We start from the raw sequence: 16,086 nt of genomic DNA, 5'->3' as shown, positions 1-16,086 counted from the left end.
CCATGATCTGTGACGGCTTCCCAGACTGCCCTCTACTGAAAGACGAGAACAACTGCTGTGTGTAAAAAAAAAAACCTATTCCATATTCGTTTAATTTTTTATAATGTGTTGTAGTCATTCGGCATAATTATGCATTTACTCATAAACAAAGGTTTTTATTTTTATTTTTTTTAACGAGGTACGTGATTCTGATTAATGACAAGCTGTGTGAAACCTTCACCTGTTCTCCTCTCCTCAGCTGTGTGCGAGGACAACGAGCTAGCCTGTAACAACCACCAATGTATTCACCGGACTCTGTGGTGTGATGGGACGAAACACTGCTCAGACAGCTCTGACGAGTGGGACTGTGGTGAGTCTATCTGTTCAGATAGCTCTGAGAGGGACTGTGGTGAGTCTATCTGTCCAGACAGCTCTGAGAGGGACTGTGGTGAGTCTATCTGTTCAGACAGCTCTGAGTGGGACTGTGGTGAGTCTATCTGTTCAGACAGCTCTGATGAGAGGGACTGTGGTGAGTCTATCTGTTCAGACAGCTCTGAGAGGGACTGTGGTGTGTCTATCTGTTCAGACAGCTCTGATGAGAGGGACTGTGGTGAGTCTATCTGTTCAGACAGCTCTGATGAGAGGGACTGTGGTGAGTCTATCTGTTCAGACAGCTCTGAGAGGGGACTGTGGTGAGTCTATCTGTCCAGACAGCTCTGATGAGAGGGACTGTGGTGAGTCTATCTGTTCAGACAGCTCTGAGAGGGACTGTGGTGTGTCTATCTGTTCAGACAGCTCTGATGAGAGGGACTGTGGTGAGTCTATCTGTTCAGACAGCTCTGATGAGAGGGACTGTGGTGAGTCTATCTGTTCAGACAGCTCTGATGAGAGGGACTGTGGTGAGTCTATCTGTTCAGACAGCTCTGAGAGGGACTGTGGTGAGTCTATCTGTCCAGACAGCTCTGATGAGAGGGACTGTGGTGAGTCTATCTGTTCAGACAGCTCTGAGAGGGACTGTGGTGTGTCTATCTGTTCAGACAGCTCTGATGAGAGGGACTGTGGTGAGTCTATCTGTTCAGACAGCGGTGAGTATCTGTTCAGACAGCTCTGATGAGAGGGACTGTGGTGAGTCCTATCTGTTCAGACAGCTCTGAGAGGGACTGTGGTGAGTCTATCTGTTCAGACAGCTCTGATGAGAGGGACTGTGGTGAGTCTATCTGTTCAGACAGCTCTGATGAGAGGGACTGTGGTGAGTCTATCTGTTCAGACAGCTCTGAGAGGGACTGTGGTGTGTCTATCTGTTCAGACAGCTCTGATGAGAGGGACTGTGGTGAGTCTATCTGTTCAGACAGCGGTGAGTATCTGTTCAGACAGCTCTGATGAGAGGGACTGTGGTGAGTCTATCTGTTCAGACAGCTCTGATGAGAGGGACTGTGGTGAGTCTATCTGTTCAGACAGCTCTGAGAGGGACTGTGGTGAGTCTATCTGTCCAGACAGCTCTGATGAGAGGGACTGTGGTGAGTCTATCTGTTCAGACAGCTCTGAGAGGGACTGTGGTGTGTCTATCTGTTCAGACAGCTCTGATGAGAGGGACTGTGGTGAGTCTATCTGTTCAGACAGCTCTGATGAGAGGGACTGTGGTGAGTCTATCTGTTCAGACAGCTCTGATGAGAGGGACTGTGGTGAGTCTATCTGTTCAGACAGCTCTGAGAGGGACTGTGGTGAGTCTATCTGTCCAGACAGCTCTGATGAGAGGGACTGTGGTGAGTCTATCTGTTCAGACAGCTCTGAGAGGGACTGTGGTGTGTCTATCTGTTCAGACAGCTCTGATGAGAGGGACTGTGGTGAGTCTATCTGTTCAGACAGCGGTGAGTATCTGTTCAGACAGCTCTGATGAGAGGGACTGTGGTGAGTCTATCTGTTCAGACAGCTCTGAGAGGGACTGTGGTGAGTCTATCTGTTCAGACAGCTCTGATGAGAGGGACTGTGGTGAGTCTATCTGTTCAGACAGCTCTGATGAGAGGGACTGTGGTGAGTCTATCTGTTCAGACAGCTCTGAGAGGGACTGTGGTGTGTCTATCTGTTCAGACAGCTCTGATGAGAGGGACTGTGGTGAGTCTATCTGTTCAGACAGCGGTGAGTATCTGTTCAGACAGCTCTGATGAGAGGGACTGTGGTGAGTCTATCTGTTCAGACAGCTCTGAGAGGGACTGTGGTGAGTCTATCTGTTCAGACAGCTCTGATGAGAGGGACTGTGGTGAGTCTATCTGTTCAGACAGCGGTGAGTATCTGTTCAGACAGCTCTGAGAGGGACTGTGGTGAGTCTATCTGTTCAGACAGCTTCTTCTTGAGCCACTCCTTTGTTGCCTTGGCCGTGTGTTTTGGGTCATTGTCATGCTGGAATACCCATCCATGACCCATTTTCAATGCCCTGGCTGAGGGAAGGATGTTCTCACCCAAGATTTGACGGTACATGGCCCCATCCATCGTCCCTTTGATGCGATGAAGTTGTCCTGTCCCCTTAGCAGAAAAACACCCCCAAAGCATAATGTTTCCACTGCCATGTTTGACGGTAGAGATGGTGTTCTTGGGGTCATAGGCAGCATTCCTCCTCCTCCAAACACGGCGAGTTGAGTTGATGCCAAAGAGCTCCATTTTGGTCTCATCTAACCACAACACTTTAACCCAGTTGTCCTCTGAATCATTCAGATGTTCATTGGCAAACTTCAGACGGGCATGTATATGTGCTTTCTTGAGCAGGGGGACCTTGTGGGCGCTGCAGGATTTCAGTCCTTCACGGCGTAGTGTGTTACCATTTGTTTTCTTGGTGACTATGGTCCCAGCTGCCTTGAGATCATTGACAAGATCCTCCCGTGTAGTTCTGGGCTGATTCCTCACCGTTCTCATGATCATTGCAACTCCACGAGGTGAGATCTTGCATGGAGCCCCAGGCCGAGGGAGATTGACAGTTCTTTTGTGTTTCTTCCATTTGCGAATAATCGCACCAACTGTTGTCCCCTTCTCACCAAGCTGCTTGGCGATGGTCTTGTAGCCCATTCCAGCCTTGTGTAGGTCTACAATCTTGTCCCTGACATCCTTGGAGAGCTCTTTGGTCTTGGCCATGGTGGAGAGTTTGGAATCTGATTGATTGATTGCTTCTGTGGACAGGTGTCTTTTATACAGGTAACAAGCTGTGGTTAGGAGCACTCCCTTTAAGAGTGTGCTCCTAATCTCAGCTCATTACCTGTATAAGACACCTGGGAGCCAGAAATCTTTCTGATTGAGAGGGGGTCAAATACTTATTTCCCTCATTAAAATGCAAATCAATTTATAACATTTTTGACATGCGTTTTTCTGGATTTTGGTTGTTGTTATTCTGTCTCTCACTGTTCAAATAAACCTACCATTAAAATTATAGACTGATCATTTCTTTGTCAGTGGGCAAACGTACAAAATCAGCAGGGGATCAAATACTTTTTTCCCTCACTGTATATGTATATATGTGAGAACTATATATATTTATCTCATCCCTTAATGAAGCAACATGTTTACTTTTAGGGATCCTGTCGTGTTTTTGAAGGAAACGGCTTAGAAATGCATGAAAGAGATTAGAACTGCTTTCCACTCATTGTCCTTTCATCTCCCTCCTTTATCACCCCCATCCCTCTACACCCCCCATCCATCCCTTTACACCCCCTTTACACCCCCATCCATCCCTCTACACCCTCCATCCATCCCTCTACACCCCCATCCATCCCTCTACACCCCCATCCATCCCTCTACACACCCATCCATCCCTCTACACCCCCATCCATCCCTCTACACCCCCTCATCCCTCTACACCCCCTCCATCCCTCTACACCCCCCATCCCTCTACACCCCCTCCATCCCTCTACACCCCCATCCATCGCTCTACACCCCCATCCATCCCTCTACACCCCCCATCCATCCCTCTACACCCCCATCCATCCCTCTACACCCTCATCCATCCCTCTACACCCCATCCATTCCTTTACACCCCCATCCATCCCTCTACACCCCCATCCCTCCCTCTACACCCCCATCCCTCCCTCTACACCCCCATCCCTCCCTCTACACCCCCATCCATCCCTCTACACCCCCATCCATCCCTCTACACCCCCATCCATCCCTCTACACCCCCATCCCTCCCTCTACACCCCCATCCCTCCCTCTACACCCCCATCCATCCCTCTACACCCCCATCCATCCCTCTACACCCCCATCCCTCCCTCTACACCCCCATCCATCCCTCTACACCCCCCATCCATCCCTCTACACCCCCATCCCTCCCTCTACACCCCCATCCATCCCTCTACACCCCCATCCATCCCTCTACACCCCCATCCATCCCTCTACACCCCATCCATCCCTCTACACCCTCATCCATCCCTCTACACCCCCATCCATCCCTCTACACCCCCATCCATCCCTCTACACCCGCATCCATCCCTCTACACCCCCATCCATCCCTCTACACCCCATCCAGTGTCTCTGTCTGAGGGTTCGGTGGTGACCGTGTTCAGGACCGGAGTAGATTACCATGTCTGTGGGGATGACTGGACGATGGACCTCAGTCAGCTGACCTGCTCTCAGCTCGGCCTAGGGTAAGGTCAGTAGTTAGCTATGGCTACAGACACACGGCTGCCGACACAGGTTATCTCCCGGTGTGGTTGGTTATCTCCCGGTGTGGTTGGTTATCTCCCGGTGTGGTTGGTTATCTCCCGGTGTGGTTGGTTATCTCCCGGTGTGGTTGGTTATCTCCCGGTGTGGTTGGTTATCTCCCGGTGTGGTTGGTTATCTCCCGGTGTGGTTGGTTATCTCCTGGTGTGGTTGGTTATCTCCTGGTGTGGTTGGTTATCTCCTGGTGTGGTTGGTTATCTCCCGCTGGGGTTGGTTATCTCCCGCTGGGGTTGGTTATCTCCTGCTGGGGTTGGTTATCTCCTGCTGGGGTTGGTTATCTCCTGCTGGGGTTGGTTATCTCCTGGTGTGGTTGGTTATCTCCTGGTGTGGTTGGTTATCTCCTGGTGAGGTTGGTTATCTCCTGCTGGGGTTGGTTATCTCCTGGTGTGGTTGGTTATCTCCCGGTGTGGTTGGTTATCTCCCGGTGTGGTTGGTTATCTCCCGGTGTGGTTGGTTATCTCCTGGTGTGGTTGGTTATCTCCTGCTGGCGTTGGTTATCTCCCGGTGTGGTTGGTTATCTCCTGGTGGTTGGTTATCTCCTGGTGGTTGGTTATCTCCCGGTGTGGTTGGTTATCTCCTGGTGTGGTTGGTTATCTCCTGGTGTGGTTGGTTATCTCCTGGTGTGGTTGGTTATCTCCTGGTGGTTGGTTATCTCCCGGTGTGGTTGGTTATCTCCCAGTGGTTGGTTGGTTGGTTGGGTATCTCTCGGTGGTTGGTTATCTCCTGGTGTGGTTGGTTATCTCCTGGTGTGGTTGGTTATCTCCTGGTGTGGTTGGTTATCTCCTGGTGTGGTTGGTTATCTCCTGGTGTGGTTGTTTATCTCCTGGTGTGGTTGGTTATCTCCTGGTGGTTGGTTATCTCCTGGTGGTTGGTTATCTCCCGGTGTGGTTGGTTATCTCCTGGTGTGGTTGGTTATCTCCCGGTGTGGTTGGTTATCTCCCGGTGTGGTTGGTTATCTCCTGGTGTGGTTGGTTATCTCCTGGTGTGGTTGGTTATCTCCTGGTGTGGTTGGTTATCTCCCGGTGGTTGGTTATGTCCTGGTGTGGTTGGTTTTCTCCTGGTGTGGTTGGTTATCTCCTGATGTGGTTGGTTATCTCCTGGTGTGGTTGGTTATCTCCTGGTGTGGTTGGTTATCTCCTGGTGGTTGGTTATCTCCTGGTGGTTGGTTATCTCCTGGTGGTTGGTTATCTCCCGGTGTGGTTGGTTATCTCCCGGTGTGGTTGGTTATCTCCCGGTGTGGTTGGTTATCTCCCGGTGTGGTTGGTTATCTCCCGGTGTGGTTGGTTATCTCCCGGTGTGGTGGTTATCTCCCGGTGGTTGGTTATCTCCTGGTGTGGTTGGTTATCTCCTGGTGTGGTTGGTTATCTCCTGGTGTGGTTGGTTATCTCCTGGTGTGGTTGGTTATCTCCCAGTGGTTGGTTATCTCCTGGTGTGGTTGGTTATCTCCTGCTGGGGTTGGTTATCTCCTGGTGTGGTTGGTTATCTCCTGGTGGTTGGTTATCTCCCGGTGTGGTTGGTTATCTCCCAGTGGTTGGTTGGTTGGTTGGTTATCTCTCGGTGGTTGGTTATCTCCTGGTGTGGTTGGTTATCTCCTGGTGTGGTTGGTTATCTCCTGGTGTGGTTGGTTATCTCCTGGTGTGGTTGTTTATCTCCTGGTGTGGTTGGTTATCTCCTGGTGGTTGGTTATCTCCTGGTGGTTGGTTATCTCCCGGTGTGGTTGGTTATCTCCCGGTGTGGTTGGTTATCTCCCGGTGTGGTTGGTTATCTCCCGGTGTGGTTGGTTATCTCCTGGTGTGGTTGGTTATCTCCTGGTGTGGTTGGTTATCTCCTGGTGTGGTTGGTTATCTCCTGGTGGGGTTGGTTATCTCCCAGTGGTTGGTTATCTCCTGGTGTGGTTGGTTATCTCCTGCTGGGGTTGGTTATCTCCTGGTGTGGTTGGTTATCTCCTGGTGGTTGGTTATCTCCCGGTGTGGTTGGTTATCTCCCAGTGGTTGGTTGGTTGGTTGGTTATCTCTCGGTGGTTGGTTATCTCCTGGTGTGGTTGGTTATCTCCTGGTGTGGTTGGTTATCTCCTGGTGTGGTTGGTTATCTCCCAGTGGTTGGTTATCTCCTGGTGGTTGGTTATCTCCCGGTGTGGTTGGTTATCTCCCGGTGTGGTTGGTTATCTCCCGGTGTGGTTGGTTATCTCCTGGTGTGGTTGGTTATCTCCTGCCGGGGTTGGTTATCTCCTGCCGGGGTTGGTTATCTCCCGGTGTGGTTGGTTATCTCCCGGTGTGGTTGGTTATCTCCTGGTGGGGTTGGTTATCTCCCGGTGTGGGTTGGTTATCTCCTGGTGGTTGGTTATCTCTCGGTGTGGTTGGTTATCTCCCAGTGGTTGGTTATCTCCTGGTGTGGTTGGTTATCTCCTGCCGGGGTTGGTTATCTCCTGCCGGGGTTGGTTATCTCCCGGTGTGGTTGGTTATCTCCCGGTGTGGTTGGTTATCTCCTGGTGTGGTTGGTTATCTCCCGGTGTGGTTGGTTATCTCCCGGTGTGGTTGGTTATCTCCCGGTGTGGTTGGTTATCTCCTGGTGTGGTTGGTTATCTCCCGGTGGTTGGTTATGTCCTGGTGTGGTTGGTTTTCTCCTGGTGTGGTTGGTTATCTCCTGATGTGGTTGTTTATCTCCTGGTGTGGTTGTTTATCTCCTGGTGTGGTTGGTTATCTCCTGGTGGTTGGTTATCTCCTGGTGGTTGGTTATCTCCCGGTGTGGTTGGTTATCTCCCGGTGTGGTTGGTTATCTCCCGGTGGTTGGTTATCTCCTGGTGTGGTTGGTTATCTCCTGCTGGCGTTGGTTATCTCCCGGTGTGGTTGGTTATCTCCTGGTGGTTGGTTATCTCCTGGTGGTTGGTTATCTCCCGGTGTGGTTGGTTATCTCCTGGTGTGGTTGGTTATCTCCTGGTGTGGTTGGTTATCTCCTGGTGTGGTTGGTTATCTCCTGGTGGTTGGTTATCTCCCGGTGTGGTTGGTTATCTCCCAGTGGTTGGTTGGTTGGTTGGGTATCTCTCGGTGGTTGGTTATCTCCTGGTGTGGTTGGTTATCTCCTGGTGTGGTTGGTTATCTCCTGGTGTGGTTGGTTATCTCCTGGTGTGGTTGGTTATCTCCTGGTGTGGTTGTTTATCTCCTGGTGTGGTTGGTTATCTCCTGGTGGTTGGTTATCTCCTGGTGGTTGGTTATCTCCCGGTGTGGTTGGTTATCTCCTGGTGTGGTTGGTTATCTCCCGGTGTGGTTGGTTATCTCCCGGTGTGGTTGGTTATCTCCTGGTGTGGTTGGTTATCTCCTGGTGTGGTTGGTTATCTCCTGGTGTGGTTGGTTATCTCCCGGTGGTTGGTTATGTCCTGGTGTGGTTGGTTTTCTCCTGGTGTGGTTGGTTATCTCCTGATGTGGTTGGTTATCTCCTGGTGTGGTTGTTTATCTCCTGGTGGTTGGTTATCTCCTGGTGGTTGGTTATCTCCCGGTGTGGTTGGTTATCTCCTGGTGTGGTTGGTTATCTCCTGGTGTGGTTGGTTATCTCCTGGTGTGGTTGGTTATCTCCTGGTGGTTGGTTATCTCCCGGTGTGGTTGGTTATCTCCCAGTGGTTGGTTGGTTGGTTGGGTATCTCTCGGTGGTTGGTTATCTCCTGGTGTGGTTGGTTATCTCCTGGTGTGGTTGGTTATCTCCTGGTGTGGTTGGTTATCTCCTGGTGTGGTTGGTTATCTCCTGGTGTGGTTGTTTATCTCCTGGTGTGGTTGGTTATCTCCTGGTGGTTGGTTATCTCCTGGTGGTTGGTTATCTCCCGGTGTGGTTGGTTATCTCCTGGTGTGGTTGGTTATCTCCCGGTGTGGTTGGTTATCTCCCGGTGTGGTTGGTTATCTCCTGGTGTGGTTGGTTATCTCCTGGTGGTGGTTGGTTTATCTCCTGGTGTGGTTGGTTATCTCCCGGTGGTTGGTTATGTCCTGGTGTGGTTGGTTTTCTCCTGGTGTGGTTGGTTATCTCCTGATGTGGTTGGTTATCTCCTGGTGTGGTTGTTTATCTCCTGGTGTGGTTGGTTATCTCCTGGTGGGTTGGTTATCTCCTGGTGGTTGGTTATCTCCTGGTGGGTGGTTATCTCCCGGTGGTTGGTTATCTCCCGGTGTGGTTGGTTATCTCCCGGTGTGGTTGGTTATCTCCCGGTGTGGTTGGTTATCCTCCCGGTGTGGTTGGTTATCTCCCGGTGTGGTTGGTTATCTCCCGGTGGTTGGTTATCTCCTGGTGTGGTTGGTTATCTCCTGGTGTGGTTGGTTATCTCCTGGTGTGGTTGGTTATCTCCTGGTGTGGTTGGTTATCTCCTGGTGTGGTTGGTTATCTCCCAGTGGTTGGTTATCTCCTGGTGTGGTTGGTTATCTCCTGCTGGGGTTGGTTATCTCCTGGTGTGGTTGGTTATCTCCTGGTGGTTGGTTATCTCCCGGTGTGGTTGGTTATCTCCCAGTGGTTGGTTGGTTGGTTGGTTATCTCTCGGTGGTTGGTTATCTCCTGGTGTGGTTGGTTATCTCCTGGTGTGGTTGGTTATCTCCTGGTGTGGTTGGTTATCTCCTGGTGTGGTTGTTTATCTCCTGGTGTGGTTGGTTATCTCCTGGTGGTTGGTTATCTCCTGGTGGTTGGTTATCTCCCGGTGTGGTTGGTTATCTCCCGGTGTGGTTGGTTATCTCCCGGTGTGGTTGGTTATCTCCCGGTGTGGTTGGTTATCTCCCGGTGTGGTTGGTTATCTCCCGGTGTGGTTGGTTATCTCCCGGTGTGGTTGGTTATCTCCTGGTGTGGTTGGTTATCTCCTGGTGTGGTTGGTTATCTCCTGGTGTGGTTGGTTATCTCCCGCTGGGGTTGGTTATCTCCTGCTGGGGTTGGTTATCTCCTGCTGGGGTTGGTTATCTCCTGCTGGGGTTGGTTATCTCCTGCTGGGGTTGGTTATCTCCTGGTGTGGTTGGTTATCTCCTGGTGTGGTTGGTTATCTCCTGGTGAGGTTGGTTATCTCCTGCTGGGGTTGGTTATCTCCTGGTGTGGTTGGTTATCTCCCGGTGTGGTTGGTTATCTCCCGGTGTGGTTGGTTATCTCCCGGTGTGGTTGGTTATCTCCTGGTGTGGTTGGTTATCTCCTGCTGGCGTTGGTTATCTCCCGGTGTGGTTGGTTATCTCCTGGTGGTTGGTTATCTCCTGGTGGTTGGTTATCTCCCGGTGTGGTTGGTTATCTCCTGGTGTGGTTGGTTATCTCCTGGTGTGGTTGGTTATCTCCTGGTGTGGTTGGTTATCTCCTGGTGGTTGGTTATCTCCCGGTGTGGTTGGTTATCTCCCAGTGGTTGGTTGGTTGGTTGGGTATCTCTCGGTGGTTGGTTATCTCCTGGTGTGGTTGGTTATCTCCTGGTGTGGTTGGTTATCTCCTGGTGTGGTTGGTTATCTCCTGGTGTGGTTGGTTATCTCCTGGTGTGGTTGTTTATCTCCTGGTGTGGTTGGTTATCTCCTGGTGGTTGGTTATCTCCTGGTGGTTGGTTATCTCCCGGTGTGGTTGGTTATCTCCTGGTGTGGTTGGTTATCTCCCGGTGTGGTTGGTTATCTCCCGGTGTGGTTGGTTATCTCCTGGTGTGGTTGGTTATCTCCTGGTGTGGTTGGGTTATCTCCTGGTGTGGTTGGTTATCTCCCGGTGGTTGGTTATGGTCCTGGTGTGGTTGGTTTCCTCCTGGTGTGGTTGGTTATCTCCTGATGTGGTTGGTTATCTCCTGGTGTGGTTGTTTATCTCCTGGTGTGGTTGGTTATCTCCTGGTGGTTGGTTATCTCCTGGTGGTTGGTTATCTCCGGTGTGGTTGGTTATCTGTGGTTGGTTATCTCCCGTGTGGTTGGTTATCTCCCGGTGTTGGTTATCTCCGGTGTGTTGGTATCTCCCGGTGTGGTTGGTTATCTCCCGGTGGTTGGTTATCTCCTGGTGTGGTTGGTTATCTCCTGGTGTGGTTGGTTATCTCCTGGTGTGGTTGGTTATCTCCTGGTGTGGTTGGTTATCTCCTGGTGTGGTTGGTTATCTCCCAGTGGTTGGTTATCTCCTGGTGTGGTTGGTTATCTCCTGCTGGGGTTGGTTATCTCCTGGTGTGGTTGGTTATCTCCTGGTGGTTGGTTATCTCCCGGTGTGGTTGGTTATCTCCCAGTGGTTGGTTGGTTGGTTGGTTATCTCTCGGTGGTTGGTTATCTCCTGGTGTGGTTGGTTATCTCCTGGTGTGGTTGGTTATCTCCTGGTGTGGTTGGTTATCTCCTGGTGTGGTTGTTTATCTCCTGGTGTGGTTGGTTATCTCCTGGTGGTTGGTTATCTCCTGGTGGTTGGTTATCTCCCGGTGTGGTTGGTTATCTCCCGTGTGGTTGGTTATCTCCCGGTGTGGTTGGTTATCTCCCGGTGTGGTTGGTTATCTCCTGGTGTGGTTGGTTATCTCCTGGTGTGGTTGGTTATCTCCTGGTGTGGTTGGTTATCTCCTGGTGTGGTTGGTTATCTCCCAGTGGTTGGTTATCTCCTGGTGTGGTTGGTTATCTCCTGCTGGGGTTGGTTTATCTCCTGGTGTGGTTGGTTATCTCCTGGTGGTTGGTTATCTCCCGGTGTGGTTGGTTATCTCCCAGTGGTTGGTTGGTTGGTTGGTTATCTCTCGGTGGTTGGTTATCTCCTGGTGTGGTTGGTTATCTCCTGGTGTGGTTGGTTATCTCCCAGTGGTTGGTTATCTCCTGGTGGTTGGTTATCTCCCGGTGTGGTTGGTTATCTCCCGGTGTGGTTGGTTATCTCCCGGTGTGGTTGGTTATCTCCCAGTGGTTGGTTATCTCCTGGTGTGGTTGGTTATCTCCTGCCGGGGTTGGTTATCTCCTGCCGGGGTTGGTTATCTCCCGGTGTGGTTGGTTATCTCCCGGTGTGGTTGGTTATCTCCTGGTGTGGTTGGTTATCTCCCGGTGTGGTTGGTTATCTCCCGGTGTGGTTGGTTATCTCCCGGTGTGGTTGGTTATCTCCTGGTGTGGTTGGTTATCTCCCGGTGGTTGGTTATGTCCTGGTGTGGTTGGTTTTCTCCTGGTGTGGTTGGTTATCTCCTGATGTGGTTGTTTATCTCCTGGTGTGGTTGTTTATCTCCTGGTGTGGTTGGTTATCTCCTGGTGGTTGGTTATCTCCTGGTGGTTGGTTATCTCCCGGTGTGGTTGGTTATCTCCCGGTGTGGTTGGTTATCTCCCGGTGGTTGGTTATCTCCTGGTGTGGTTGGTTATCTCCTGGTGTGGTTGGTTATCTCCTGGTGTGGTTGGTTATCTCCTGGTGTGGTTGGTTATCTCCTGGTGAGGTTGGTTATCTCCTGCTGGGGTTGGTTATCTCCTGGTGTGGTTGGTTATCTCCCGGTGTGGTTGGTTATCTCCCGGTGTGGTTGGTTATCTCCCGGTGTGGTTGGTTATCTCCTGGTGTGGTTGGTTATCTCCTGCTGGCGTTGGTTATCTCCCGGTGTGGTTGGTTATCTCCTGGTGGTTGGTTATCTCCTGGTGGTTGGTTATCTCCCGGTGTGGTTTGGTTATCTCCTGGTGTGGTTGTTATCTCCTGGTGTGGTTGGTTACTCCTGGTGGTTGGTTATCTCTCCCGGTGTGGTTGGTTATCTCCCAGTGGTTGGTTGGTTGGTATCTCGGTTGGGTATCTCTCGGGTGGTTGGTTATCTCCTGGTGTGGTTGGTTATCTCCTGGTGTGGGTTGGTTATCTCCTGGTGTGGTTGGTTATCTCCTGGTGTGGTTGGTTATCTCCTGGTGTGGTTGTTTATCTCCTGGTGTGGTTGGTTATCTCCTGGTGGTTGGTTATCTCCTGGTGGTTGGTTATCTCCCGGTGTGGTTGGTTATCTCCTGGTGTGGTTGGTTATCTCCCGTGTGGTTGGTTATCTCCCTGGTGTGGTTGGTTAGCTCCTGGTGTGGTGGTTATCTCCTGGTGTGTTGGTTATCTCCTGGTGTGGTTGGTTATCTCCCGGGTTGGGTTGTTATGTCCTGGTGTGGTTGGTTTTCCTCCTGGTGTGGTTGGTTTATCTCCTGGATGTGGTTGGTTATATCTCCTGGTGTGGTTGGTTAGTCTCCTGTGTGGTTGGGTTATCTCCTGGTGGTTGGTTATCTCCTGGTGGTTGGTTTACTCCCTGGTGGTTGGTTTAATCTCCCGGTGTGGTTGGTTATCTCCCGGTGTGGTTGGTTTAGCTCCCGGTGTGGTTGGTTATCTCCCGTGTGGTTGGTTAGCTCCCGTGTGGTTGGTTATCTCCCGGTGTGGTTGGTTATCTCCCGGTGGTTGGTTATCTCCTGGTGTGGTTGGTTATCTCCTGATGTGGTTGGTTATCTCCTGGTGTGGTTGGTTATCTCCTGTGTGTTGGTTATCTCCAGTGGTGTGGTTGTCTCCTGGTGTGGTTGGTTATCTCCTGCTGGGGTTGGTTATCTCCTGGTGTGGTTGGTTATCTCCTGGTGGTTGGTTATCTCCCGGTGTGGTTGGTTATCTCCCAGTGGTTGGTTGGTTGGTTGGTTATCTCTCGGTGGTTGGTTATCTCCTGGTGTGGTTGGTTATCTCCTGGTGTGGTTGGTTATCTCCTGGTGTGGTTGGTTATCTCCTGGTGTGGTTGTTTATCTCCTGGTGTGGTTGGTTATCTCCTGGTGGTTGGTTATCTCCTGGTGGTTGGTTATCTCCCGGTGTGGTTGGTTATCTCCCGGTGTGGTTGGTTATCTCCCGGTGTGGTTGGTTATCTCCCGGTGTGGTTGGTTATCTCCCGGTGTGGTTGGTTATCTCCCGGTGTGGTTGGTTATCTCCTGGTGTGGTTGGTTATCTCCTGGTGTGGTTGGTTATCTCCCGGTGATTGGTTATGTCCTGGTGTGGTTGGTTTTCTCCTGGTGTGGTTGGTTATCTCCTGATGTGGTTGGTTATCTCCTGGTGTGGTTGTTTATCTCCTGGTGTGGTTGGTTATCTCCTGGTGGTTGGTTATCTCCTGGTGGTTGGTTATCTCCTGGTGGTTGGTTATCTCCCGGTGTGGTTGGTTATCTCCCGGTGTGGTTGGTTATCTCCCGGTGTGGTTGGTTATCTCCCGGTGTGGTTGGTTATCTCCCGGTGTGGTTGGTTATCTCCTGGTGTGGTTGGTTATCTCCTGGTGTGGTTGGTTATCTCCTGGTGTGGTTGGTTATCTCCTGGTGTGGTTGGTTATCTCCTGGTGTGGTTGGTTATCTCCCAGTGGTTGGTTATCTCCTGGTGTGGTTGGTTATCTCCTGCTGGGGTTGGTTATCTCCTGGTGTGGTTGGTTATCTCCTGGTGGTTGGTTATCTCCCGGTGTGGTTGGTTATCTCCCAGTGGTTGGTTGGTTGGTTGGTTATCTCTCGGTGGTTGGTTATCTCCTGGTGTGGTTGGTTATCTCCTGGTGTGGTTGGTTATCTCCTGGTGTGGTTGGTTATCTCCCAGTGGTTGGTTATCTCCTGGTGGTTGGTTATCTCCCGGTGTGGTTGGTTATCTCCCGGTGTGGTTGGTTATCTCCCGGTGTGGTTGGTTATCTCCCGGTGTGGTTGGTTATCTCCCGGTGTGGTTGGTTATCTCCCAGTGGTTGGTTATCTCCTGGTGTGGTTGGTTATCTCCTGCCGGGGTTGGTTATCTCCTGCCGGGGTTGGTTATCTCCCGGTGTGGTTGGTTATCTCCCGGTGTGGTTGGTTATCTCCTGGTGGGGTTGGTTATCTCCCGGTGTGGTTGGTTATCTCCTGGTGGTTGGTTATCTCTCGGTGTGGTTGGTTATCTCCCAGTGGTTGGTTATCTCCTGGTGTGGTTGGTTATCTCCTGCCGGGGTTGGTTATCTCCTGCCGGGGTTGGTTATCTCCCGGTGTGGTTGGTTATCTCCCGGTGTGGTTGGTTATCTCCTGGTGTGGTTGGTTATCTCCCGGTGTGGTTGGTTATCTCCTGGTGTGGTTGGTTATCTCCTGGTGTGGTTGGTTATCTCCTGCTGGGGTTGGTTATCTCCTGGTGTGGTTGGTTATCTCCTGGTGGTTGGTTATCTCCCGGTGTGGTTGGTTATCTCCCAGTGGTTGGTTATCTCCCAGTGGTTGGTTGGTTGGTTGGTTATCTCTCGGTGGTTGGTTATCTCCTGGTGTGGTTGGTTATCTCCTGGTGTGGTTGGTTATCTCCTGGTGTGGTTGGTTATCTCCCGGTGGTTGGTTATGTCCTGGTGTGGTTGGTTTTCTCCTGATGTGGTTGGTTATCTCCTGGTGTGGTTGGTTATCTCCTGGTGGTTGGTTATCTCCTGGTGGTTGGTTATCTCCCGGTGTGGTTGGTTATCTCCCGGTGTGGTTGGTTATCTCCTGGTGTGGTTGGTTTTCTCCCGGTGTGGTTGGTTATCTCCTGGTGTGGTTGGTTATCTCCTGGTGTGGTTGGTTATCTCCCGGTGGTTGGTTATCTCCCGGTGGTTGGTTATCTCCCGGTGGTTGGTTATCTCCCAGTGGTTGGTTATCTCCCAGTGGTTGGTTATCTCCCAGTGGTTGGTTATCTCCTGCTGGGGTTGGTTATCTCCTGCCGGGGTTGGTTATCTCCTGCCGGGGTTGGTTATCTCCTGCCGGGGTTGGTTATCTCCTGCCGGGGTTGGTTATCTCCTGCCGGGGTTGGTTATCTCCCGGTGTGGTTGGTTATCTCCTGGTGGGGTTGGTTATCTCCCGGTGTGGTTGGTTATCTCCCGGTGTGGTTGGTTATCTCCCGGTGGGGTTGGTTATCTCCCGGTGTGGTTGGTTATCTCCTGGTGGTTGGTTATCTCTCGGTGTGGTTGGTTATCTCCCAGTGGTTGGTTATCTCCTGGTGTGGTTGGTTATCTCCTGCTGGGGTTGGTTATCTCCCGGTGTGGTTGGTTATCTCCTGGTGGTTGGTTATCTCCCGGTGTGGTTGGTTATCTCCCAGTGGTTGGTTATCTCCTGGTGTGGTTGGTTATCTCCTGCTGGGGTTGGTTATCTCCTGGTGTGGTTGGTTATCTCCTGGTGGTTGGTTATCTCCCGGTGTGGGTGGTTATCTCCCAGTGGTTGGTTTTCTCCCAGTGGTTGGTTGGTTGGTTGGTTATCTCTCGGTGGTTGGTTATCTCCTGGTGTGGTTGGTTATCTCCTGGTGTGGTTGGTTATCTCCTGGTGTGGTTGGTTATCTCCTGGTGTGGTTGGTTATCTCCTGGTGTGGTTGGTTATCTCCCGGTGGTTGGTTTTCTCCTGGTGTGGTTGGTTATCTCCTGATGTGGTTGGTTATCTCCTGGTGTGGTTGTTTATCTCCTGGTGTGGTTGGTTATCTCCCGGTGTGGTTGGTTATCTCCCGGTGTGGTTGGTTATCTCCCGGTGTGGTTGGTTATCTCCCGGTGTGGTTGGTTATCTCCTGGTGTGGTTGGTTATCTCCTGG

The 16,086-nt window shown here is 51.4% G+C and overlaps 1 protein-coding gene across 1 annotated transcript in view; it reads left to right on the top strand.

Moving 5' to 3' along the window:
- corin (corin, serine peptidase) overlaps positions 1 to 16,086 on the top strand; it is a gene marked incomplete at its 5' end in the record, with an annotated part of 25,039 nt that continues 8,953 nt past the window's right edge. Inside the window, 3 exon segments of the mRNA XM_029743812.1 lie at positions 1 to 57; positions 239 to 349; positions 4,487 to 4,604. Of these exon segments, the coding sequence (XP_029599672.1) occupies positions 1 to 57; positions 239 to 349; positions 4,487 to 4,604 (286 nt within the window).

The sequence above is a fragment of the Salmo trutta genome, unplaced genomic scaffold (genome assembly GCF_901001165.1).
Source record: "Salmo trutta unplaced genomic scaffold, fSalTru1.1, whole genome shotgun sequence".
NCBI lineage: Eukaryota > Metazoa > Chordata > Actinopteri > Salmoniformes > Salmonidae > Salmo > Salmo trutta.
The sequence above is the reverse complement of the archived record's forward strand: the minus strand, read 5'-3'. Positions and strand labels throughout refer to the sequence as shown.